Source organism: Mastomys coucha, unplaced genomic scaffold (assembly GCF_008632895.1).
Source record: "Mastomys coucha isolate ucsf_1 unplaced genomic scaffold, UCSF_Mcou_1 pScaffold20, whole genome shotgun sequence".
NCBI lineage: Eukaryota > Metazoa > Chordata > Mammalia > Rodentia > Muridae > Mastomys > Mastomys coucha.
In genome coordinates this window covers 76,925,044-76,949,190 of record NW_022196903.1, presented here as the reverse complement: position 1 = coordinate 76,949,190, position 24,147 = coordinate 76,925,044, and the positions used below count along the sequence as shown (strand labels likewise).

General features: G+C 48.3%; 1 protein-coding gene and 1 long non-coding RNA gene across 8 annotated transcripts in view; one reads left to right on the top strand and one right to left on the bottom strand.

Annotated features, from left to right (window-relative positions):
* Tet3 (tet methylcytosine dioxygenase 3) overlaps window positions 1–24,147 on the top strand; it is a 98,813-nt gene that overhangs the window by 4,867 nt on the left and 69,799 nt on the right. For 4 of the 6 annotated variants that reach the window (XR_004122091.1, XM_031382306.1, XM_031382305.1 and 1 more), the window contains exon 3: window positions 11,125–11,181. The exons of 1 other annotated variant lie outside the window; for it this stretch is intronic. Coding sequence is in view for 3 of the 5 variants with exons in the window: in XM_031382306.1 (XP_031238166.1) it covers window positions 11,125–11,181 (57 nt within the window). In the remaining 2 variants the exon portion in view is untranslated. Of the gene's footprint in view, window positions 1–10,719; window positions 10,848–11,124; window positions 11,182–24,147 lie in introns of those variants that run through there. One more of the 6 variants, XM_031382308.1, reaches the window with a different exon arrangement.
* On the bottom strand, window positions 5,650–10,668 carry LOC116099139. 2 transcript variants are annotated; one of them, XR_004122092.1, is made up of 3 exons: window positions 10,298–10,668; window positions 9,736–9,805; window positions 5,650–6,154 (listed from the first exon to the last, which is right to left on the bottom strand). It is a non-coding gene; the product is annotated as an uncharacterized LOC116099139 (long non-coding RNA). The 2 variants fall into 2 exon arrangements; XR_004122093.1 differs by lacking the exon at window positions 5,650–6,154 and adding an exon at window positions 7,905–8,350.

The window sequence follows — 24,147 nt, the reverse complement described above, 5'->3', positions numbered from 1 at the left end:
TTTTTTTTTTTTTTCTTTTGGCCTGACTCCTCAGGTATGGTGGGACACTCCCTCCCCAGAGCCTCAGAGGTCTTACCATCTGCTTTTATCTGTACTCCTCGGGGTTTCTAGACCTCTGGACATCCTTCCTTAACTCCATCCTGACTCAACTCTCCCAGCTGCTTGTGGGGTTTCTCTTACACTGTCTGCAGGTAGCTGCTTGGTGCTATCCTGTAAGGGCCGTGGGCATCAGCGTGGGCATGGGCATGGGCGTGAGTGGGAGAGCTGCGCCTGTGGTTTTCTTCTCTTCTTTACTTGGCTTCCCCCCGCACCCACACCCCACAGTGGGCTTTGGGAAGGGTGTGCCAGAATCCTTGGACTCAGTAGTTTAGAATTTGAAGATTAAAGATGGATTCTCAGGAGCAGGTGGTTGCTTCTCTGGGTTGGCAGTAGGTGTAACACATCTGAAGGAGTTTGTACCTCTACTGTGGTCTTGATTTCTAGTTCCAGAAAAATTCAGAGCCTAGGCTGGTGTCTGGGTTTGTTTGATTTATATTCTTTTTACTTGAAAAATAAAGAGGCAGGCTTCTTTAGTAGACTTTGAGTGTGAGACACTGTAAGGTAACATAGTAAAACCCTCTGGCATTGGTTTTCTCAGTCCTGAGATGGGGGTAATCTCAATGCTATAAGGATAAAATGTAAGATAGAAAAATGCATCATATCTGGCACACTCAGTAAGTAGCCAGCACACAGTAGCAGAATTAAACTTCACCTATTAACTATACATTAGTCTGACTGAATTTAAGCCTGTAAATACAGATTAAACATTTATCTTGAGACATCCCCTGGCTAGCTAAAAGAACAACTGTAGAACAGGACTCTGCATCCAGATGCAGGAAGGAGGGATGTCTACACCCTAGGAACAAGGTGCCATCCATGGTCTTAGGCATGGACGAGGGAAGTAAAGACTGAGTAAGTAGAAGCGAATCTGTATACAAAAATACATGTGTTAGGTTGGAAGCTGAAGAACTGTCCGGACCACAGAGGACAAATGGTATGTGGTTGGACGGTCCTTGTTAGCCATCAGCCGCATGCATCTGCTTCAACTTTCAGACAAGATATTTGCAGCTCTCCAGGCCAAGGTGGTCGTTCAATAATGTCAGAAACATGATAGGTTCTTGCTAAGCCATTTGGGACTTCCAGCTTCCCCAGGAGGGTATTCAGCAAAGGGAGAGACAGTTGGAGTAAGCTAGGTGATGAGATTCTTTACAAACAAGGTCACCACCAGATGTTCAAGGCTTGAGAAAGGCTGGGCAAGAAGACTGGAAAGTCACTGAGGTGCTGTTTTTAACCCCATAGCCACAGACTCAATAAAGACAGCCAGTAGAGGGAAAGGAGTGTTTTTTTTTGTGTGTGTGGTTTTTGTTGTTGTTGTTGTTTTGTTTTTTAAAAAAGGAAATGTGATAAGGGTAGTGAAGGGGGCCCAAGGCTACCTGAACCATTTGTGTGGTGCCATGGTGCTGTTGAGTGTACAGATGGTCAAGGTTGTGCCCACTGGGGGTTTGTGACACTGAAGGTTCAGGAGTGGTTTGAGCCTTCCCAGGCACACCAGGAGGCCGGTAGCCAGAATGTACTGTGTCTAGTAGGAAATGCTTATGACAGCAGGTTCTCTGTAGAGCAAGGAGAAGGAAGTGAAGGAGGCCTCCAACTTGGGGAGCATAACTAGAGGCAGGAAAAACAGCCACTGGGTCCCTATGTATGTACTAGGGGGTTACACTAGGGGAAGGAGAGCCAGTCACCACCAGCCATTTGCTCCCTACTGAATATTTTACTGAGTGAGTGCTCCAAGTCATTAGTCTTTACAGAATTATGGTGTTAAATGACCAAAGTGCAGGTTAGAACTGGCAAGAAGTCCAGTTTTTCAGTGTTTTGCAAATTGTAAATATAATAGTTAATTTTTGATAGTTCTAGAAGAGCGTATTGACAGGTGATGTTATTTGAGAGAAGTGAGACTTTAGAAAGGCTAGCAATGGGCTATGGGAGTGCCTATGGTTCCTTAGCCAGCAGCCTAGACAAGCTAAGATCCAGATCTCTGCAGAGAAATGATAGACTCTTGGAACTTCTTGGACGGATCTGAGCTTTACTGCCCTGTTCCATCATCCAGTGTGGATCAGGGGCTCCACACTGGGATCACCTGGGGAAAATTTAAACTCCTAGCTCTTGGGTTCCCAGCTGCCAGAAATTTTGACCTAACTGACCTAGAGCAGAGTTGACTGGCCCGAGGCTCTTGAAGCCAGAATCTGCTGTGCAGGGTGGAGACCCTCTGCTGCAGACAAGAGGCACGGAGCTCACCTGAGTCGAAGGACACAGAAGGGTTTAGTCTTACTTCCACCTTGCCATACAGCTGACCTGCAGTATTTTCTAGAGCTTGTTAGAGAATGCAGAATCTCTGGTCTTATCCCAGACCGTCTGAACCCAAAGCTGTAGTTCAGCCAGAGAACCAGGTGGTTTATAGAACCATTAGAGTTTGGAGAGTAAATCTCCCACGCTGTGAGACAGGGAGAAGAAGGTGTGGGGTTGGGGGAAGGGGTCAAAATAACTCACAGCCAGGCACAGAATTCCAGTTGCCAACCAGGAAAGGAGAACCCAACCCAGGATTACCTCTGTGTTCTCATTCCTTTGGAGTTCCTTGGGCTAGTGAGTCTGGGGTGGTACTGTTTAAGGTATCTTGGATGTGATCTGAAAACAGCCAGGCAGGCTCTCAGATGTTTTCTATTGGAAAGCCTGAGGTGGGAGGTAATAGGCCCACTGGTCATGAACAATGGTTAGCAGAGGGAGGGGTCTGTCTGTGGAAACTTGGGTCTGGTTGAAGGATCTGAGGTTGTATGGCAGATCACTAGTGGGTATTGGCAGATGAGGAAGTGGCTGTAAGTTAGGAGATAGGACAAAGGGCTGAAGAGCCTGCAGCAGCCTCAGCCAACATCAGTGGGACTTGAGTGAAATGACCTAGACTTGTTTCACTTTTTAAAATAACTTATGTGCATGAGTATTCTGCCTCCTTTATCATGTGCATGCCTGGTGCCCTCAGAGGTCAGAGGAGGGTATTGGATCCTCCTGGAACTGGAGTCATGGATGGTTTCCAACCATAACCTGAGTACTAGGAAATGGACCTGGGGCCACTGTAAGGACAAATGCTCCTAACCTCTGAGCCCTTTCTCCAGCCCTCTTGGACTTGTTTTAAAAAAAAAAAAAAGAGCTGCACATGGCAGGGCTTGGCTTCCTGACCAGGTGGAAAGAGCGGGGACTCGGTAAAGAATTTCGTCAGCCTATCTTGAGATCTGTCACAGTGGTCACATATAGGACAATCAAAGGAAATGGGGCAAGTCACTTAGAAATGAGCAGAGGAACAAACGTGTGGAAGAGGAGTCCGTTCCTTCCTGCGGAGGTGGCCGCAGACCTTCTGTTAGTAGGTTCTAAGCAGGCTGACTGAAGCCATGGTAGCAAAAAAGAATGTGTTTACAGTTTTTCTTACACTGGTTGGCTAGCCTGAGGGGTGCCCTGCTTCCTGTGCCTGATCATGTCTGGAGGGAGGCTGGGTGCTGCCTGGTGATATGCTATCAGGGAGGGAGAGGGAGATCTTACAGGTCTGTGGGAAGTGTAACATCCGGTGTAGATTCATATTCCTAAGACAGCTTCCCTGCAGAAGAAATATCTATCCTGGGCCATAGCATTATTGCTCACATTTTGTACTTAACATGTGTGTATAAGTGTGTATATGTGTGATTGTGCTCACAGAGGCCAATGATCAGTACTGAGTGTCTTCCACATTGATGTCCACCTTCTAGTTTAGAGACAGCATCTCACTAAACAGTCCTGGCTGGCCTGGAATTCATTAGTAGTTTAAGCTGGCCTTGAACTCAGAGAACCTTTTTGTCTCTTGCTACCATGAACAGTCCACCTCATTTTAAATACATATAATTTATGTATATAGATGTTTCACTTGCATGTATGTCTGTGCATCACATGTGTGCCCGGTGCCTGTGGAGGCCAGAATAGGATGGTGTCAGATTCCCCTGGAGCTAGAGTTATAGGTAGTTGTTAGCTGACATGTAGGTGCTGGGAGTTGAACTTAGGTCCTTTGCAAGGGCAGCCAGTGCTCTTAACCACTGAGCCATCTCTCCAGGCCAACCCTTTTATCTATTTATTTTTTGAGACAGTCTTCCACTGCGTTTGCAGATTCAGCTAGACTGGTTGTCCAGCAAACCCCAAGAAGGATCATATCTCCAGGGCTAGGGTGATATAAAAGCTGGGCTGTCATGTGAGTGCTGTAAGTCCTGGGGATCAAAACTCAGGTCCTCATGTTTGTGCAGCAAGCACTTTTCTAAATGGAGCCACCTCCCTAGCTCCTTAATTTTTCTTGTCATGCTGGGGATTAGACCTCAAACACGTTAGACAAGAAAGTGCTTTATGCCTGAGCTATACCCCAGCCCTAGGCTTTAATCCTATAACTGAACTTGGTCTCAGATCTGGGTTGAGGTCAGGTTTGTGAGCTTTCTGAAAGGTTCAGCTGAATTGAATATGCAACAGGATCTTCTCTGGGGAGACAATAGATGGTTTTTAGCACATTCTCTAGAATATTCATGGCCACTCCAGGGTTTAAAAGCATGATTTATCTGAGCCATCCAATGTGAGTTCCATAAACCAAGGATGGCTATTTAAATTAAAATGACAGGAGTGGTCAAAATTGCTACCTTCTAAGTACTCAACTACACGTGGCTAATGGCTCGTATTGGACAATTCAGGTAAAGAATGTTCTTAGCTGGGAGTGGTGGCTCATACCTGTAATCCCAGCACTTGGGAGGTCAAAGCAGAAAGGACTCTTGAGTTGGAGGTTGGCTTAATTCTTTATATAGTCCAGTCTCTTACAAGATGAGCTACAGGCTACTCAGCTATATACTAAGACCCTGTCTCAAGAAGTTACTAGTATGTAAGAGCTATTGGGCAGAGCTATGAGCTGGACATTGGACGTCTCTGTGTGGTCCCCAGATCTATCCTCATCATAGCCTCTTTCAGGCTGGGAATCATAGCTATGGTATAGAATAGAACAATGCTCTTCAGAACTCTAACCTACTCCAGAAATCATTCTTGAAGGTACAGCTATGTTTTTCTTTAGAATATCAGTGGGATCCAGTAAGGTGAGGCTCCCTACTGGGACCCTCCCACCCAGTCCTGATCAAAGCCTCAGGGAACATTGTTCAAGTTAACTTCTTGTCCTGCACGTACTTGTTCACAAACCCAGCCCAGAGTCATCCCTCTGCCCTAGGCCGTCTCCTGCAGAAGGCAGTGAGGTGGCAGGGTGAGCTGATAAACGCTTCTGGGGCTCAGTGTCTAGGCACCATCTCTTCTTTGCCTATGGAAGAAGAGTGGAGAGCTCAGGAAGAGGATGTTAGAGGATGAGACACGCTTATCTTCCTCGTGTGTTCCCTGTGGTCCAGTTGCCTGTTCTGGAAGAGTCGGTTATCTGTTAGGGTTGCTACAGGCCTCTGCCTGGTGATCTGTGTGGGGACAAAGCTGCTGCCACTCCTGGACTGTGTACACTTTGGTGGCCTTGTCTGCCACTTATATAAGAAGTTGACAGCCTGAGTTTCCACTAATGACTGAGGCGGGGGTGGGGTGGGGGTGGGGGTGGGGGTGGGAGACGGGAGTCTGGGAAAGCAGCTCCCTGTAGGATTATCAGTTGCCTTTCAGGTGAACTCAAGTCTGGGGGTTGCTTGATTGCTTCAAGTAATGTGGTGGGATGGGCTCTCAGATGGCTCTGTTCCGTTTGCATTGCTGACCTGGCTGACTTGTGGGAGTGCCAGCACTACTAAGCCCTGGGAATTAGTGGACAAATTGCATGCCTCCCACTGCTGATAGCACAGTGAATCCAGGTCCTCACAATAGGATGGATCTGTGGCTGTCCTTATACCCCACTGCCCTTCTTGATTGTCAGAGGAAGCCTCAGGAGGCACAAGGAGAAGTTGAGTTGAAAACAGGTGACTGGGTACTGGACTGTACCGGTCCACTTCTGGGTCATTCATGTCGGAGGAGACCTTAGGCTGTTCTCACCTGTCTTTATTCTTTTATTGACCTGCCCCTTCACTTCTCCCAAAGATTCCAGGAATGATGCTGGCTCCTAGGAGAGAGAGAGAGGGATAGGTTCTTGCTTGAGGCCTGGGAGTAGGGTGGGGTGGGGAGATCAGGAGAGGTGTAGGGCGGGGTCAGGGGACAAGATGAAAAGAGCAAGCACCAGAGCTAGAAGGACACATACCTTCTGGAACCCCCTGGGTCCCAGAACCTACAATGTCCCTGTTCCTAGAGAAGTACAGCTTCTCTTTGGTGCTGCCTCAGTTTCCAGAGTCAGGTGGTATGCTCTACCCTGTGGCTAGCTCCATCCATCCAGCTTCTTCTGGGACTAGTGTGGGCCAGGCCAGGCACTGAGCCTAAGCCTGGAGTAGAGGGTGACCTTTGTCCTTCATGAGATCAAGGAAACATTTTCTTACCAGAAGGCTGTTATAAAGCTGGAAGGGAGGAGTGCCTGGAGGACAGAGTCTAGCCCTAGTCATCCTTGGGCCTCGTGCAGACCAGCTGGGAAGGGAGGGACTGGGTCTTGAGAGTTTGAGTGTAGGATTGAGTGTAGAACTTGTGAAGAACTGAGGAGGGCTGTGACTCCCCTGGCCCTGCTGCTCGTGGAGCACAGCTCAAAAGAAGCTAATGGCAGAGGTGTGCAAAGATGCAGGTGGCCGGGAACACTTGATGGTGTTCACAGATCCTTAAAGCACGGTAAGTCTTTGATAATTCCTTTTGTAAGTCTTCCTCCAAGCCACCCGGGGTTTCTGAGGTACTCCACACACACTCTGTTTCTGTAGGGTCATCATGTAGTTCCCTGCTATTGGATTGGGTCCTGGGAGAGTTGGTGATCCAAAAGACTGTTGCATTTGACCCTAATGAGACCCATTACACTGCCTTCTCCTCAGCATCTAGACCAGTAGTTCTCAACCCTTCAGGAGGGTCACATATCAGAAACCCTGTATATAAGATAGTTGCATTACAATTCATAATAGTAGCACAATTACTGTTATGAAGTAGCAACAAAAGTGTTATGGTTGGGGGTCAGCACCACGTGACCCTATATTAAAAGGTTGCAGCATTAGGACGGATGGTTGAGAGCCACTGACAGGAGGGTGCATGGAGCACAAGAGGAGCATCACTACCTGCCAGGGACTCAGGTGTGTGACCTGACTTGTCAGGGGGAATCGAGAGGGTGGTTTGGGGCTGCCTCTTTGTCCAGCAGGACATTGGCAGTGTGGTCACTGCGTCTGGTTCTGCTGGACCTCCAAGGGAAACCATCTTTCTTCTGTTGTTGTTCCTTCTCCTCTGCTTCCTCCTCCTGGTGATTGCCATTGACAAAGCCTTCCGCTGCCAAAGCTAATTGTGAGGTCTGATCAGTGAATGAAGGAGAAGGCAGTTCCCATGACAACCTCAAAGAGTTTCAAATATAGGGGATGATGTATGTGTGATGGGCTGCAATTACTTGGGTAGAAATTGATGCGTGGCCACCAGGAAGCATACGCTCCAAAGGTAGAGGGGGGGTGTTCAGGTTTTTTGGCAGGATCCTTTGTATAAGCAAGGAGCTCACAGGTTTCTCCTTAGTTAGTCAGAGAGACAAACCCCAGGTGTTAAGAAGAGTAGGAAGTTCTATGGACTGGCAACAAGCTGAGGTAACTAGAGAAGGCTTCCTGGAGGAAGTGGGCTTCAGTTGAGCAAGGAAGGAAAAGCACTGTGAAGAGGTACCTTGCTTAGGATGAGGCAAAGGAAGAGAAGAGACCTGTCTGTGGTCACCTGCTGCCTTTGGAAGAGGGAGATGGATGAGCGTTGTAGGACTAGCCATAGTGGTCACTGCAAGAAGAAAGTAAGAGTCCTGCTGGGTCATTTTCCCAGCTCTGTGATCTTGAGCAAGGTGTTTAGAACTCTCTGTTTTTTCTCCATCTGTAGGATGGGTATGGAAAATTCCTGGCGTGTTGGTTTAAGTAAGAACTTGTGTTGTATCCCACTTGTGGGGTCCCAGGAGGTTGGTTCACTAGAAGTCTTCCACTCACCAGTGTGTGTCTTGAGTTCCTGTTTGTGGAGTCTGGTCTATGGATAGCCATGTTCTTGAGAGAATCTCGGTGTGTTTCCAGCAAGCAAAGGACCCCATTGACTTTCTCAGTGGTCCCCTTCCTGTAGCCGGTACAGCAGAGTTTGGTTGGCCAAGATGGAAGGTGGGGAAGGATCTTTGTCCTTACGCAGAGGAATCCCCAGTACCTCTGAGGCCCACAGTAGAAAGAGGAGCCTATAGAAATGAGGAAGGTCGGTGGGAAGTGAACTTCCTGGCTCAGCGGCCCTGGCATGTTTCTCTTCTGGCATCAGGTGCCTCTCAGGAGGGAAGGCGGCTGGAATGGGAAGAGGATGGGAACAAGGGGCAGGCCTCCCTCAGTTTAGTCAAGGGCTGCTGGAGGGTAGAGTGGGTACCTGAAGTTAGGGGAGCACAGAGTTAGCACAGGGAAATGGGGGAGCTCCTGTAAGTTGTGAGGAAGAGGCACAGTCCGCAGGGGCAGGAGAGTTGGTGCTTGCCCCCAACCCCCAGGCTTTAGGGACCTCATGTAGAAGCCTGACCAGGAGAGGGGCCTCCTCATCTCAGTGCCCAGCCCCCTGCCACTCCACACTCTTGAGGTAGAACTCAGCTCAGCACATTCCAGTTATGTGTAGACCTAGGAAAGAGGGAAGACGGGCCCCACCCACGTGGGGACCGACTGTAAATAAAGGACTGCTTGAATGTGACTGGTGCTGCAAAGAGGCCGAATGTTGTTCCTGCGGGCCGGGGAGGAGTCTGGCTAATGCTGGGAAGGTGGCTGGGCCTCGCAGAGGGGAGGCACTGTTTGGATTCAGCCACACAGTACATTAGCATGCGGAGGAGGGGTCAAGAAGCAGCTGTGGGAAGAGTGAAGATACTGGTATTCTCAGGTCTGCTTGTCAGGAAGTGGTCACTTGAAGTGACCCAGTTGTCTTTAGTTCTTTCTGGGCTTAGAGAGAGGGAGTTTCAGAGGATGAGAAGGATTTAGGTTTGAATTCCTGCCCACCATTTTTCAAGGGCAAATTGTTCAGTATCTTCCAATATTCTTCCTTCTCCTGAAAACAAGGCTGTGTGTAGAGTAAAATGAGATGAACCTACAACACGGTTGGCACAGGGCTTGGTATGTATTGATACTGTCCAAACTGTGTTTGTCTCTCTGTGGGGTGCATGGGTGTAATAGCACAGCACTTTAGGGGACCAGGAGAAGGAAGAAGATTCATTTAGGCTAGTCAGGAGTGAGTTAAAAGACAGTTTGTCATATCAAGTCATGATTGAGGACATGATCCCTTTATCTTGTCTGCTCTAGGAGGGACCCAATAGGACTCCCTCTTGTCCCAAAGGGGAGGCAGGTGTGGGCTCTGAAGTCTCCATATACCAGAAGCAGGCTTGCCCTGCTCCTAAAGAACTTATCTGATTCTGAACACCCCCTGGGGTGGGGCACGATTATGCATTTGGGGTGGAATGGGTAATAGAGCGAGTCATTGGAGCAGGGGTGCTCATCTGTGAGTCACTTCTCTCAGACCTCAGCTTATTCATCTGTGAGAATGAGAAAGCACCCTGAGCTCTGGCAGAAATGTAGAGTGCTGGAAGCCAGCAGCACCTACCTTGTGTCAGGCAGTGGCTCTGTGCCTTCTCAGTCTCTCACAGCTGTACGACATGGCTGCTGGTTCCATTCTTCAGATGAGCAGAGAGAAGTTAAGAGAGGTAAGTTACCACAGGCTAGGAATGGGATATGTGGGTACTAAAGTGTATATGATGTTCCCCTTCAGAGAAGGGATGGGATGAAAGAGATGCCTAAGGATGCCTGAGTATTGAATCCTAGAATGTGAATTGCTAGGACCTTGCTATCCCCCTCCTCCGCATTGGTCTCCTTGGCCATCACACCCTTGGTATGCCTATAGTTAGAGAACTAGAAGGAAACTTAAGGGTCGGGAGTCCAGGCGCTTTTTGGTAGAGGCACCTAGTGGATCTTCTCCAGAAGAGAAAATTGTTTGAGAAAATCGCATTTCAGCACTGTTCGGTAGTAAGGCTATGCCGGTGAGAGCACAACCGACTTGGGGAAGCACAGGCTGTATGGGCTACAGCCAGTTTTCCGAGTGGGGTATAAGAGGGCAGGGGCGTAGAGCTATAGAATGGCGAAAGATATGGTCTTCAGGGAGGACTGACCTGGCTTGGAGTTTGAGCTATGCTGTGTTCTAGCGGTGTCACCTTCGGTAAGTTACTCCACTCATCTGCAGTCTGCAAAGCGGAGGCGGGGTTGGGGGATGTGAGGCTTCTGCTGCCCTGGATTCTCCTTGGAGGACCAGAGCTCCAGCTCTCCTCCGGCTGAGAGTGGCCGGTTTGGGATAACCACATACCTCCCCCGCCCCCTCCGCCGTACTCCAGTTGCACCCGCTGAAAGTGCAGGGGACGCCTTGTGTATGTTGCTGGGGGTGGGGTGGGGTGCCCCGGGATCCCCGGCCTGCCTGGGAAGCAGCCCTTGTGGCGATGGCTCCCTCCACCAAGGCCCCTGCCTGGCTGCTGGGCAGGTCCTTGGCGGGGAGGGCCGGGCGCGGGATTGGCTGGCGCGCGCGCCGCCCCCTTGCACACCAGCCTGGCGGGGCGGGAGCAGCCGGCAGCTGGCCGCCGCCTCTGCAGTACCTCCCTCGGTGCGCTCCCTCAGCGGGGATAATGGGAGGCCCGGCGGCGGCCGATGCAGTAGTGGAGGCCGGCCGAGGTAGAGCGCTGGGCCTGGAGGGGAGGGGAGGCCGCGTGCAGGCCGGGAGCGGGTCCTGGGGAGCTCCAGAGGCCGGAGAACCGAAGCAGGAAAACAAAACACTGGAAGGCGCAGGGGCCCATCAGCGCTGGGGAGGCAGCTGGAGCAGGAAGATGGTCCCGGCCAGCCTTTCTTCTCCGGGCGCCTTCCCCTCCAGTGCGTCCGGGCCTGTGCTGGACTGCTTTGCTCCTTGCCTGCTACCAGCCTGCCTTATCAGTGTCTTTGGCTTCTTTTGCAGGTGGAAATAAATGCTCGTGAAGGAACGGGGCCCTGGGCACAAGGGGCGACTGTCAAGGTACCCTGCGTGGTTGTGTGTTTGTGTGTGTGTGTGTATACGTGGGTGCGTGCGCGGTGGGGGTGAAGTGTTTGACTGGATTGGATAAAAATAAAGGGTCTCCTCTGGTGATCCCTTAATCTCCCACTGTGTGTGTAGCAGCAGCTGAGGGGGAGGGGCGGCGGGAGTGTGGGCGGCCAATGAATTCTCAGGCCTGTGTGGGTTTTGTTTGGATTCGTTTTGCTTTCTCAGCTGGATGGTTTGGGTGCAGTTGAGGTTTGGTTTGTTGAACTGTATGTATATGTGTGCGCTCTGTATATGTGTGTGTGTGTGTGTGTGTGTGTGTGTGTGCGTGTGTGTGCGCGCGCGCGAGTGTGTGTGTGTGTGTGTGCGTGCGCGCGCGTGCGCGCGCGCTTTAAAGACGTACAACCCACTTCCCACCCCTGCCTCTGGAAATCTCTGGAGAATGGCCCTGGCACTGTTGGTTTGCTTCCAATCTGCAGAAATCCCCGGGGGTGCGTTGTCGCGGGGAAGTGGGGGTGAAAGACAGTAAGGGGGAGGGAGAATTGCACTCCTGAGTCTGAAGCTGATAGGGTGTCATTAGTCATGCTGCTGTCACCATGGAGATGGCTGGAGAGAGGAGAGGAGGTGGTGGGGGTGAGGATATTTTGGGTAGGGTGGGGGCTGATGCAACATCATGGCTGGGAAGCCAGCCGGTGTCTGCTGTTATTCTGTGCCACTTGGTGTCTGGGAGACTGGGAAGGCAGTGTTCCCAGGTGTGAGGGAAGCAGAGAAAAGGGCTTTGAGCCATTCCAGGTGGGTTTTCAGAGGGTGGTGTAGGTCATTTGGGAGGGGAGAATGAAGAATCTGGGGAGACTCTGTTCACCAAGAAGCTATGACTAACCCTCGTAGGATAGCCAGGACCAGATCAGTAGATTCCTTCTGGTTTGCCCCGGTTTACAGGGCTGGGGGCTCACTCTAAGTTTGTAATTACTCAGCAGTATCCTCTGGCCCAGGAAGTGGGGGTCCTGGAACAGAGAAAAACACCATGGCTGCCTCTAAAGAGCAGAGGTTGGGAGTGAGTGTGAAGACAGGTGGGCAGGCCAGGCCCTGTGAGCTCTCCTCTGCCTTAGTAGAGGGAGCCCTGAGCCTGGTTGCTTAGGTAGCAGGTGGGCGAGCTGTGAGTGTCCCTGCATGCTCCTAGTCTTTCCTGCAGATCTACCTCCTGCTTCCTGGGAAAGCTGTGGGAAGCTTTGAGGAGGTGCTGGAAATGGCACTCTGCCACCTCGCTGTCTGTGTGGTGACACCGACGGGTGGGGCTCTGCTTCCTCCTGTGTGTTGGGGGTTCCTGGGCTAACGCAAGGTGGATATGAAGGCCAGGGTTATTTTCTGTCTTCTTCCCAAGCAAATACTTGAAGGAGGTGGATTTCGCTTCTGAAACAGCTTCTTAGGAAGGAAGAGCCCGGGGACGGGTGACGGCTCTCTGGGGGAGCTGGCATGCTTTGGTGAGGCTGGGAGTCGTTGGTAGTTATCTGAGAAGGAACTGTGGGGGACCCCAGGCAAGTAGACGCACTGGTGATACTGTTTGTGCGTGTACGCTGAGACAACTGTGAGCTCACATTGGCTCACTTACGCTCTTGGGAGCCAGAATCCAGTTCCCCACCTCCACTTCCTTTGGCCACCCACTGCTGGCTGGGGGAGTTGTAGTCATGGTATGCTGTTCCAGGGCTGTGGGCACTGGGGATGTTAGGATTATGAGGCAGACTCTTCTGTCCTCTGACTCTGAAAGACGGACAAAAGGTCCGGGGACATTGGGCTCAGGGAGAGGGGGAAGCTTTCTCCTTCTGCTCCTACTTCCTAGTCTACTTACTCTCTCAAGCTGCCTGCCTGTCCGCCTGCCTGCTGTGTGGTGATGGCTTGTCAAGGCAGACCTGCTTCTTTCCACTCCAGCTAGCACGCTCTCTGTTTCTACCACCTGTTGTGCTCCCGTAGGATGTAGCCAATACCCTGGCCCCAGTGTTGGGGAAATCCAGAGAAAGCCTGTAGGTCCTCCCCTACCCTTCATTCCTTTTGCCCCCAGCATGGATCTACTTATACTGAGTAGCCTGCCTGAGACCCATGGCTTCCTCTCAGCCTTGATGCCACAGTACTCGGATCTGAGCCCCCCATTTCTGGCTCTGTGTCTCTGTACATTAGATTTCTCAGGTGGACTGTTGGGGTGATGACAGAGTTTTGCCCACTTTATCGGGTCATGGTAAAAGAGCTCCTCCTGTGGTTGGGATAAAGGGAGTATGTGTGTGTGTGTGTGTGTGTGTGTGTGTGTGTGTGCAGGTTCCCACAGGATGGGTATGGGAGGGGTAAGCCCCAGGGTAAATGGTGTCCCGCAGCCAGAAGAAATAATGCATGTCTCCTTGTGTGCTAAGTGCTGCCAGGAATATTCTGATGTGTGGGTGTACACAGTCCTGGCACAGCCACAAAGCTGAGCTTGATGAATGCAAGTTGTCGGTTTACTGTATATTGTGCTTCATGCCGTTTACCTATGATATATCCCATAGCATAATCCCACAGTGCCCAGTGCAAGAGCTCCCACACTCTACCTCATGGGAGCATTCACTCCACTGGCTAAGGATGCCTGGAAACTATTTTGGTACTAGGCCCAGGATCTTTGCCTTCTATCTCTCCTTTTGACCACCCCAAAAATGTCCCATTGAGAATCTGCTCCTTTTGACTGCGTATTCTTGGTCATTCCTGACTATTCCTTTCTGCCCGTCCTTCAGCTTTTTGCAAGAGTCGAGGAGCCTCTTCTCTCTGCAGTAATTTATAAGCAGCAGTAAAGTTGAAGACAGGTGGGCCTATTAGGCTGGAGCAGAAAAGAAACCAGTTCAGAGGATGGCAGATTTGAGTTGGAGAATGGAGGGGGCTTTCCCATGCTTGGTAGGAGCTAATCACAGAGCTCAGCTCTACCACTTTTGGTGACCCCAGTCATCTTTGAATGAATGTTGGAGAAGAGGAGGAACTGTGGCAAAATAGCATAAGCTGGAATAGGGGCCTCTGTCCATCAAAGTGCAGGGACCTGGGGCTGCATTCTGGCCCAGCAAGAGGGCCACAGAGGAGTGGTCCAGTGGAGGGGGCACCTTGGGTGCTCGTCTGGTTCTAGCTGCCAATGGATGTTTCTGCTAGAAATGGGCTTTGTGGTTTTGCCAAGTTCCCTCCCATACCCTGGAGGCTGTGGCAAGTGGTTTGGCTGGCTGGGGGGGTCTGGGCTGGGAATATGGCAGAGGCTTTGTTTTCGCTCTGCTTTTGGGTCTCCCAATACTCTTTTCCATCCCTGGCCTCTTGGGCTTTTGACCTCATTTCCTCCCACACCAGGACATCTGGCCATCAGCAGGACCCTCTGGTTCAGCCTCTGAGGGGGAGGTGGCTTACTCTTGGGCCAATTTAGGAGGTCTGGGCAGACAACAGGAATGGCTTGCATGAGTAGTACCTGTGGCTTGGAGTGCTAACCAGGACTCTGTCCCCATTCTTTTTGTCTCTGTCCCCGAGCCTTCACATCTCCCGTACTAAGTGCAACATAGGAAAACAGAAGTTACTATTAACCTTACAAAGCCATTAGACACCAAGATGTGAACTAAATTAATTACCTCAGTTACAAGTGGGAAAACCAGCATTGCCAGTGTGTGTTATGCAGTTAGTAGCTTTGATCTCCACTGTGTCTGGGGCATAAGAACTTGCACACGCCACAGACAGAACCTCTCATCCATGTGCACTCCTTTGTGCCTGGCTTACTCTTCTTGGCTTTTCAAACCTCAGGAGACTTTAAGAATCAACACTCCAGCCTTGTTTCAAAGCTCAGCGCTTCCAGGATCTAGCAATGGGTTAGGGTCTTGAATTCTGAAACAGATAAGGTAGAAAGGAAGCTTGGTGTTGGAAAGAAAGTATTGTGTGAGGTCCTGAGAAGGCTGGATAAAATACCGTGCTGCTCATGTGAACTGAACATGAGTTTATCAAGAGTGGCCTCCTGGCTGTGGTGGTGGCCACCTTTGATCCTGGCACACAGGAGGCACACATAGGTAGATCTCTGGAGTAGAGGCCAGCCTAGTCCAGGAAGCCAGGGCTGCGTAGTAAGACCCTGTCTGGAAAAGCTTGGGTTCTGAGGTTGGGGATGTGACTTAGTTGAAGAACATTTGCCATGGACTCAATCTCCAGTACTGCCAAAAAGAAAAAAGGTCACCTTGTAAACACTTAACTAGATATAGTGGTGTGTGCCTGTAATCTCTCAACACTTGGAAGTAGACCAGGAGTTCAAGGTTATCTTTGACTATATAGCTAGTTTGAAGCTAGCCTGAAACTATCTTTTTTTTAAAAAAAAAGTTTGGATCTTAAAGACTTTTACTGCTTCACTGGCTGAGAGGGAGCAACAAGTAGCTGAGTTCTTTACACATGGCCTCTGCCATGAACTATGAAGAATCCATGCCGCAGTTTCCTCTGCAGCAGAGGGCTTGCCTTCCAAAGTTAGTTTTTCTCAGACTAAATCTAGAAACAGATCAGATTGGTTTTCTTTTTCTTTTTTTTTTTTTTCCAAGACAGAGTTTCTCTGCATAGCCCTGGCTGTCCTGGAACTCACTCTGTAGACCAGGCTGGCTTCGAACTCGGAAATCCGCCTGCCTCTGCCTCCCAAGTGCTAGGATTAAAGGCGTGCGCCACCACCGCCTGGCTCTCTTTTTTTCAAAGTTCCAATATGTGGTCCCACTTTGTACAGTCAGCTAACAGCTTGTACAGTTCACCCCTGCTGTTGGGTACCATTCAAAGCCTCCTGAGTGTCCGGCAGGGCAGTTTCTACACTCTTGCTCTTGGACCTCCTGTAACTGATGGCTTCTCTGTGTATGTGATGCTGGACTGGGTCAGACCGTGGACAGTCTGCTTTTGAACTTGCTTCTGGCCCTGCGTAGGGCTCTTCTTGGCTTGCATGCTGCCACCCCCTCTCTGGACCTTGCTCCCCCAGTCTTCCTCACCCTGCTGCTTGTTACAGAGGGTCTCTTGGAGCAGCCAAAAGGTTTACCCGTACCTCAGCTTCTGTAGATAAGGGTGCCCCTGCCTTGCCTGCTCAGGAGTCTGATGGTGTACAGTCTGAACCACATGCGCACCTGATGGGTGTGTGCGTGTGCTCAGAGACTGAACTCAGGACTTCACGCATGTCAGAACAATCTACTACTGTAATGTCCTCAGCCCTCTTTTTGCTCAAGCTTTTGAATGCATTGTGCAGACCAGCAGGCCTTGAGTTTGGGATTTTTCTTAGTCTCCTGAGGAGCTAGGGTCATAGCCCTGTTCCACCAGGCTATTCTTTTATTTAGGATTTTTAAAATGTTTAAATCACTTCTTGTTGAGCTGAGGATTGAACCTGGGACTTGCTAGGCAAGTGTTCTACCACTATCCTTTATCTTCAGGCCTTCATACAGTGATCCTTTCTAACCTAGTATAGCCCTTTCTTTCCTCTGAGGGACCTGACCTCATATTGTGATTTCTGTAAGGGTGGACACCCCTCTCATCTGGATGGCTTTAATTGGAGCGTCTTGGCCCTCCAGCTGAGGCTCTTCAGCTTTTTTGTTCATTTGCATTGTTAAATATGAATGTAAAAACATGAATTTTTGTTGTTGTTGTTGTTGGTGGTGGTTTTTTGTTTTGTTTTGTTTTGTTTGTCTTAGCTGACTAGAGAAAGGGCCTAAACTGTCTGCTGCAGAAATATTACTTATCGGCCAATGTGCCAAGTGTAGGAGGATTAGGGTCTAAGCAAATCCTGGTTGTATGTCTGGCCAGGAACTCTTGTGCCCTTGGTGGCTAAGTAATTGGATTTCTGAGCCCCGCCCCCATGCATCCTCATGAGTAATCCTGACCTCATGGGCTCTGCATGGAAACAAAGGCATTGAAAGGTTTGCAGCTCATCTCTATCAGAGAATTCCCCAGCTCTGCCCTGCTGACTGGCTTCTGCTTCTGTCTCCCCTCTGCAGCATCCACTGTCTTCTCTCATAAAGAAAAGGTAGAATACTTGCCTAGCAAGTCCCAGGTCCTTTTTCTGGCCTGCAAGCTTTGTTCCCAGTCTTGCTAAGCAGACAAGTGACTAAAGGGACTGCTCCCTGTCATCTACCTTCCAGTTCCTCAGAGAGGTTCCTGATGAGGACAAGCAGGGAAGCTAGAGACAACTGTGAGAGGCAGGCAGAGCTCCACGGAGGGTTGGGAGTGGATGACCTGCTCTGAATCTGCAGGCTGGCTCCTCAGCTATGCCTTTCCTTGGGAATGCCCCTCAGACCACTGTCTCTGCTGGCTTGCTCAGGGTGCGCTGGGATGCAGAGGGTTCCTTCCGACCACCCCCTATGGCTCAGGAACATAGGACTAGGTTATTCCAAATTCTGTGGTCCAGTATTGTAACTGTCCTATACATTTTTTTTGTAGGTGGTAGTTTATTTTTTGTTTTTAGTTTTTAAGAAACCAAACAAAACCGTAAATCAAAACACCATACAAATAAATGCACTGGTGAGAACAGCAGGCAGGATGTAATGAAGTGGGAAAATCTCTGCTGTAACGTGTTGGATGCTATCTGCTTACATTCTTGGGCTTGGAGGTTGATGGAAGCTGTTGTAGCCTTATATTCCAAAACAATTTGCCTAGTAGTCACAGGATATTCGGCTATCTAGGTGTTAAAGTAGATGGCCATTTAGGGGCCTGGAAGGCTCAAGATAAATTAGCTTTGGCCCTGTGACATTTCCAACTCAATGATCTCTGAAGTGCTCTAATCCGCTTGTTCAGTGTAGGTGTGGCTACTTCAGTCAACACGCCCAAGAGCTGTCCACCTGGTTTTCTCTGCATTTGTCTATCCTGTTTGTTTTCTCAATACTAGGTTGTTCTTTAGGGTCTCAGTTTGCCCTCATTCCCACTGCACACTTTAAGCATGGCTCTCTTCCTGGTCTGAGCATGCTGTGTGACATGCATGCTGGGATTTCATAGGTCAGAATCATCTAGGGAGAGACCCATGGGGCTTGCCTGGCCATAATAAGCATGTGTTGAGCCAAACTTTCGGGCATGGGTTTCTATTTTAAACCAAGGTGGACAGAAGATGGGGGTGACATGGGGCCTCAGATAATCCTTCCTGGAAGGTCTCTGTAGGCAAGCCATATGGGGTCCCCTCCTCACAGGCCTCATTTCTCTGCTTCTCCCGTGGCTGAACTCTCAGCTTCCTCTGCCCTGTGGCCTTCCTTCTGTTGTTTTTCACTGGTTTCCTGTTTTCCAGCTGTGGGCTCCCAGAGACATCGCTGGGCCCCTGGGTAGTAGTTAGGGCTTAGTTGTGAGGTTATGTGGCTGCAGTGGCGTGTGTCTTGGGCTTCCTGGCAAGGAGTCCAGTCTGAACTCATTGGCTAGGAGCCAGAACCCAGAGTTCTGTGTCTAACCTCATGGGCCCAAAAGTTATCTAGAAAAACTTGTGGGTTCCATATTTGCATGATCAGGAGTGCATGCACTCGCACGCACACACATACACATACTGTGCGAGTATATATGTGTGTGTGTGTGTAAGAAAAAATATATATATACATATATACATACGTACATACATTAGAGAATATATTAGAACAATGCCTTTGCTCTCCACTAGGTCTCTGAATGAGCTCTGAGGAAGTGGGATGTGGATAGGAAGAGATGGATGAACGCCAGAATATGCCATCCCTATTCACTCCCACCCCAGCTTCCACCACAACAGGCAGGGCCTTGCTTTAGCTTGTTTTGAGAGTCTATAGCAGCCAGTCCCTCTGGTCTAACTAGTTCAGCAGCTCTTAGCCCCTGCTCATGTTAGAATTATCTGAGCAGCTTTTCAAAGAGGGAATGTCAATGTCTAGGCTGCAGGGACCATGATGCCCTGTGTGTGGAGTGGAGCAGTCCCTGCGCTACTTTGAAGTGCTCTAGGCAGTTAGAATGTAAAGCTGAGCGGTCGCCTCATCAGTTTGGCTCAAACCTGTGGGCTGCACCCAAATGATGAGCGTCTGGGACAGTTGAGATCAGATCATCCCATGAGACTGATCTGTGAGCTTGATGATTAAAGTGGTGGTGTTATTAGAAGGATGCTCTGAGGCCATAGAAATGGAGTTTCCTCATCTCAGCCTTTAATTTTTAAAAATCTTTTATTTCTTAGTGTGTATGTGTGTTCTCATTTGTGCAGGTACATATGTGTACACATAAATACAGGGTATGAAGGTTTACTTTGCATGTCTTCAGTCTGTCTCTATGTTCTGTGTTGGGGCCCCTCTCTGGAACCTAGAGCTTGCTGGTCTGGCTCCTTAGCAGTCAGCTTGTCCTATGGATTCCCTGTTTCTGCCTCCATCCAGAGTGCTACAGGCAGGCATGGCATTTTAATTGTTAAGCTTTTAACTGAAGCCTAGTGCATATGTAGGAAGGAAAACATGTTTTATACAGTGAGTTAATTTCTCACAAACACACCTATGTAATCAACATCTAGCTCTGGAAATGACTCTTGCCCTGTTGGAAGTGCTCAAGAGTATCTGTATCTATGGCACTTGGGCAAAGTCAGGGTGTGCCATAGTGTGGCAATATGTGCTGGCTTTGGGCCTGGAAGCTTTTAGCATGGCCTCTGCCAGGAATACCTTTAAACATCTACTCTGGCATAGGTAGGTGTCCCTGTGAAAGGGCACAGGGCAAGGGACCTTGCAAGTTCCTACCCTGTGTGACCATCTTAGCTCCTCTAGCTCCTTTTCCACCTGGGGGTTTAAGGTGGTGCCAATCTCCAATTTTGAGTTTAAAAAAAGCCTTTGTCCATTTTTGGCCCTTTATTCTATTTGTTAAGATTATACCAAAAAGCCGGGCGGTGGTGGCTCATGCCTTTAATCCCAGCACTTGGGAGGCAGAGGCAGGTGGATTTTGAGTTCGAGGCCAGCCTGGTCTACAAAGTGAGTTCCAGGACAGCCAGGACTATACAGAGAAACCCTATCTCGAAAAACAAAACAAAACAAAATAAAACAAAACAAAAAGATTATACCAATAATAAACTACTCTTTTGAAAAGCTGGAAGATGGCTGGGGAGGGAATTTGGTGGTAACCTCACAGTGCAGCTGTTAGCTAGCAATCCATATTCAGACTTCTTCCTCTGACCCATGTCCCAGTGTGGTGTGGTTGAACATGGAGCTGTTGTGTTGTTAACTCTTCACCCTGGATGACGACTAGTCACCTGGTCTTTTATGAGTGTACTACACGGACAAGGTGAGCCTGCGGGCAAACAGGTCCTAGTTCTGTCTGTTAGTTCTAGTGGCTAGTCTGGAGCAGGCCAGGCAGCCCAGTTAAATTGGTCCAGGAGCCTGAGCCAGGGCTGATGTCTCCTTCATTCATGATGGCTGAAGCTGGGAGCACGAGCCCTGTGTTAAATGCGTTTGCTAGGTACTTACTGGCTTGAGAACATCTTTCTCTTTAATGATATTGTTCCCTTTGCACTTAACGTGAGTGACTAGTGTTTTGACTTTAGGCAAGATGTTGTAGATTATTGAGTTCTTAGGGTTATGTGATTCTTCATGTGTTATATGAAAGAAATGATCTCATCTACCTCGTTTAATTTTTTCCCATTAGAAGTGTTTAACAGTCAGACGACTCAAGTTTATGTTAACAGTGTCTGATCTGCTTACATTGTGAGATCAACTGGTAGCTTTTGTGTTTGCATTGTTAGATATCGTAAGAATAACAGTAACTTCATACACTGGATTGGGAATTTTTTTATGCATTGGTACAATTTTAAGTAAAATAGCTGAAATAATTCCATTCTTTTAGGATTTGAAAAGATGTCATAAAACCATATGTCTTGGTATCTTTTCTTGAGTGATGGGTGTTAGCTTTCTGGCCTTTTTTGTCCTATGCCTGTTGGTGTAAAATATTTACCGTGTATTTTCTGTCAGTGATCCATTTTGAAAGTATTCCCATAATGTGCATGCAGTTAGCTATATTACATTTCCTCTGTACTGTGACTTTTTCATACTCTGCTTTTCTTCTTTGTTTAAATTTGTTTTATGTACATGAGTCTTTTGCCTAAATGTATGGACATGTACCACATATGTACCTGGTCAGAGGAGGGCACTGAATCCTCTGGAGCTAGAGTTCTAGATAGTTGTGAGGCACTGTGTGGATACTGGGAACTGGATCCAGTTCAAGAGCAATGAATACTCAACTACTGAGCAATCTCTCCAGCCCCATTTTTGAACTTTAAAAAAAAAAAAAAAACTTATCATTGACAGGGGTGAGGGTAAGCCAGGGTTTCTTTATGTAGTCCTGAATGTCTTGGAACTCAGTATGCACAGCAGGCTGACCTTGACCTCACAGAGATCTGCCTACCTGTGCTTCCTGAGTGCTGGGATTAAAGGTGTGTGCTTCTATGCCTGGTTATTTCTAAACCTTTAAAATAATACATATCTATTTAAAGACATCAAACAGTATAACACTATGTAACTGGAAACTCGGGTCTTTCCATTCTGTGTAACACCTAAACACTTCTCTTTCCACAGTCCATTACTTTTCCCCTACGCCATGCACATTTACCTACTAAATGTGCTAAGGTTACTTTCCTATGTCAGTGTGTCTATCTTAGCCTTTTCTGCAGAAAGTAGCCATGGCAACTCACATATGTAACCCTAGCTCTTAGGAGGCTAAGGCAAGGAAGAATTAAGGCCAGGCTCAGTTGCACAGTAAGAGGTTCTACAAAGCAACAACAAAAATGGCCATAGAATTCTTAATAGTACAAATTTATACAATTTAACTTGTTTCCCATTGATGGATGTTCACAATTCCAATATTTAAATAACTATTAATTTATTAACGATGACATGATTTTTAATTTATTTGTATATTAACCAATATATTTGTATATATTTAATATTTGTCTGGCTATGTAGATTAAAAATCATAAAATGGCTTTTATTTTATATTTGAGAGAGGATCTCTCTGTGCAGCACTGGTTGGCCAGGAACTCACTCTGTAGACCAGGCTGGCCTTGGGCTCAGAGACCCACCTACCTCTGCCTCTCAAATGCCAGGGCTAAAGTGTGCACCATCACACCCAGCCTAAAATAACATTTTGGGGGGTATTACCAAGTTACCCTTACAAAAGGCTTCCTGAGGGCTCAGCAGGTAAAAGCTCGTGCTGCTCTGCTCAAGCCTGATGGCCTGAGTTTGGTTCTTGGAACTCGGGGTGGAAATAGCTAACTCCTGAAAGTTGTTCTCTACATGTGCTCAGCCATGCAAACACATCATACACACAGTTATAGCAGAAAAGGGTAAAGGAGAATCAAATGATTTGTTTTTCAAGATGGGGTTTCTCTCTGTAGCCTCTGTAGACCAGGCTGGCTTGGAACTCAGGTATCTGCCTGCCTGTCTCCCATATGCTTCCAGAGTGTGCTCCCACTGCCAGAGCAAATGATCTTTTTTATTAAAAGAGAACTTGAATGCCCTAAAATACTAGTCATTTTGCATTTATCCTCAGTATTGCATACTGCATAGAGTATGTACTCTTAATTTCGATTGTTCCACAAAGTCAATGTTACTGATATTAATTTCTGGCACACATTTTTACAAACACATAGGATTTTGTGTGTCAGTGATGGGGATTGAGCCTAGGGCCCTGTACATCCTGAGCATATGCTGTAGCATTCCTTGATCTCCTCCAGCGGGAAGGGTGTGTGTGTGTGTGAGTTACCCTTTTGTCTCATGTGAAGATGTAACTTGTGAGGCTTTTACAGTTTCATTTTAGATTTCCATATTTCTTCTTCTTCTTCTTCTTCTTCTTCTTCTTCTTCTTCTTCTTCTTCTTCTTCTTCTTCTTCTTCTTCTTCTTCCTCCTCTTCCTCTTCCTCTTCCTCTTCCTCTTCCTCTTCCTCTCCTCCTCCTCTTCCTCCTCTTCCTCCTCCTCCTCCTCCTCCTCCTCCTCCTCCTTCTGTTTTTCAAGACAAGGTCTCTCTGTGTAGCCCTGGCTGTCCTGGAACTCTCTCTGTAGGCCAGGCTGGCCTCGAACTCAGAAATTTGCCTTCCTCTGCCTCCCAAGTGCTGGGATTAAAGGCCTGTGCCACCACTGCCCATCTGGATTTCTATATTTCTAAGGTGAAATTTATTTTTATATATGGTATGAAGCAAGGATTAAACTCAGAGACCCTCTTATCTCGAGTCCGAGTGTCTGGAGTGCTCAGCAGTTGATAGTTCTGGAAAGTGTCTCACCTCTTCACCATTCTAGGGACTTGCAGTTTTCTCTTGATTCTGTTTGTTCTATCATTTCAATTTCCTGGTTTTATTCAAGATTTTGGTCTTCAAAAATCTTGCTGTGGCTGGAGAAATGGCTGAATGGTTAGGAATACCTACTTCCTGAGTTTAGTTCCCAGCACCCACATGGCAGCTCACAACTGTTTAAATCCAATTCCAGCGATCTCACACCCTTTTCTGTGGTCTCTGTCTGTGGGCATCTACACACACACACACACACACACAATCTACGTTTGTCCTTTTTTGGTTCTTTTTTGTTACTGTTTTCATTTCTTCCTCCAAATAAACTTGTGAAAGACTTGTCAGTCTGTCAAATATTGGGTACTTTCAGTTAGATTCATAGAGGACTTAGAGGTTTGGGGGCGGATGGATGGCTTTATATTGATTCCTCTACAGAAAAGGAAAGTGCAACCTAACTCCTTTTGAGACCAGTCTCACTCTGTAGAACAGGCTGGCCTGGCCTTGCCTCCCAAGTGCTGGGATTAAATGCATGTGCCACTAGGCCTGGGGAGTGCATCTTTCTACCTTAGCCCTTCTGGCTACCAAAAGCTTTAATGTGTCACCATTGCTGTTGTGAATGTGGTTCCCTTACTCTCATTGCTTTCCACAATTGGACTTGGGACCTCACCCATTCCAGGCAGATTGTATACAATTAACCCTTAGTCACACAGAGCCTTTTGTTGCTCTGTGTGAGTGTGTA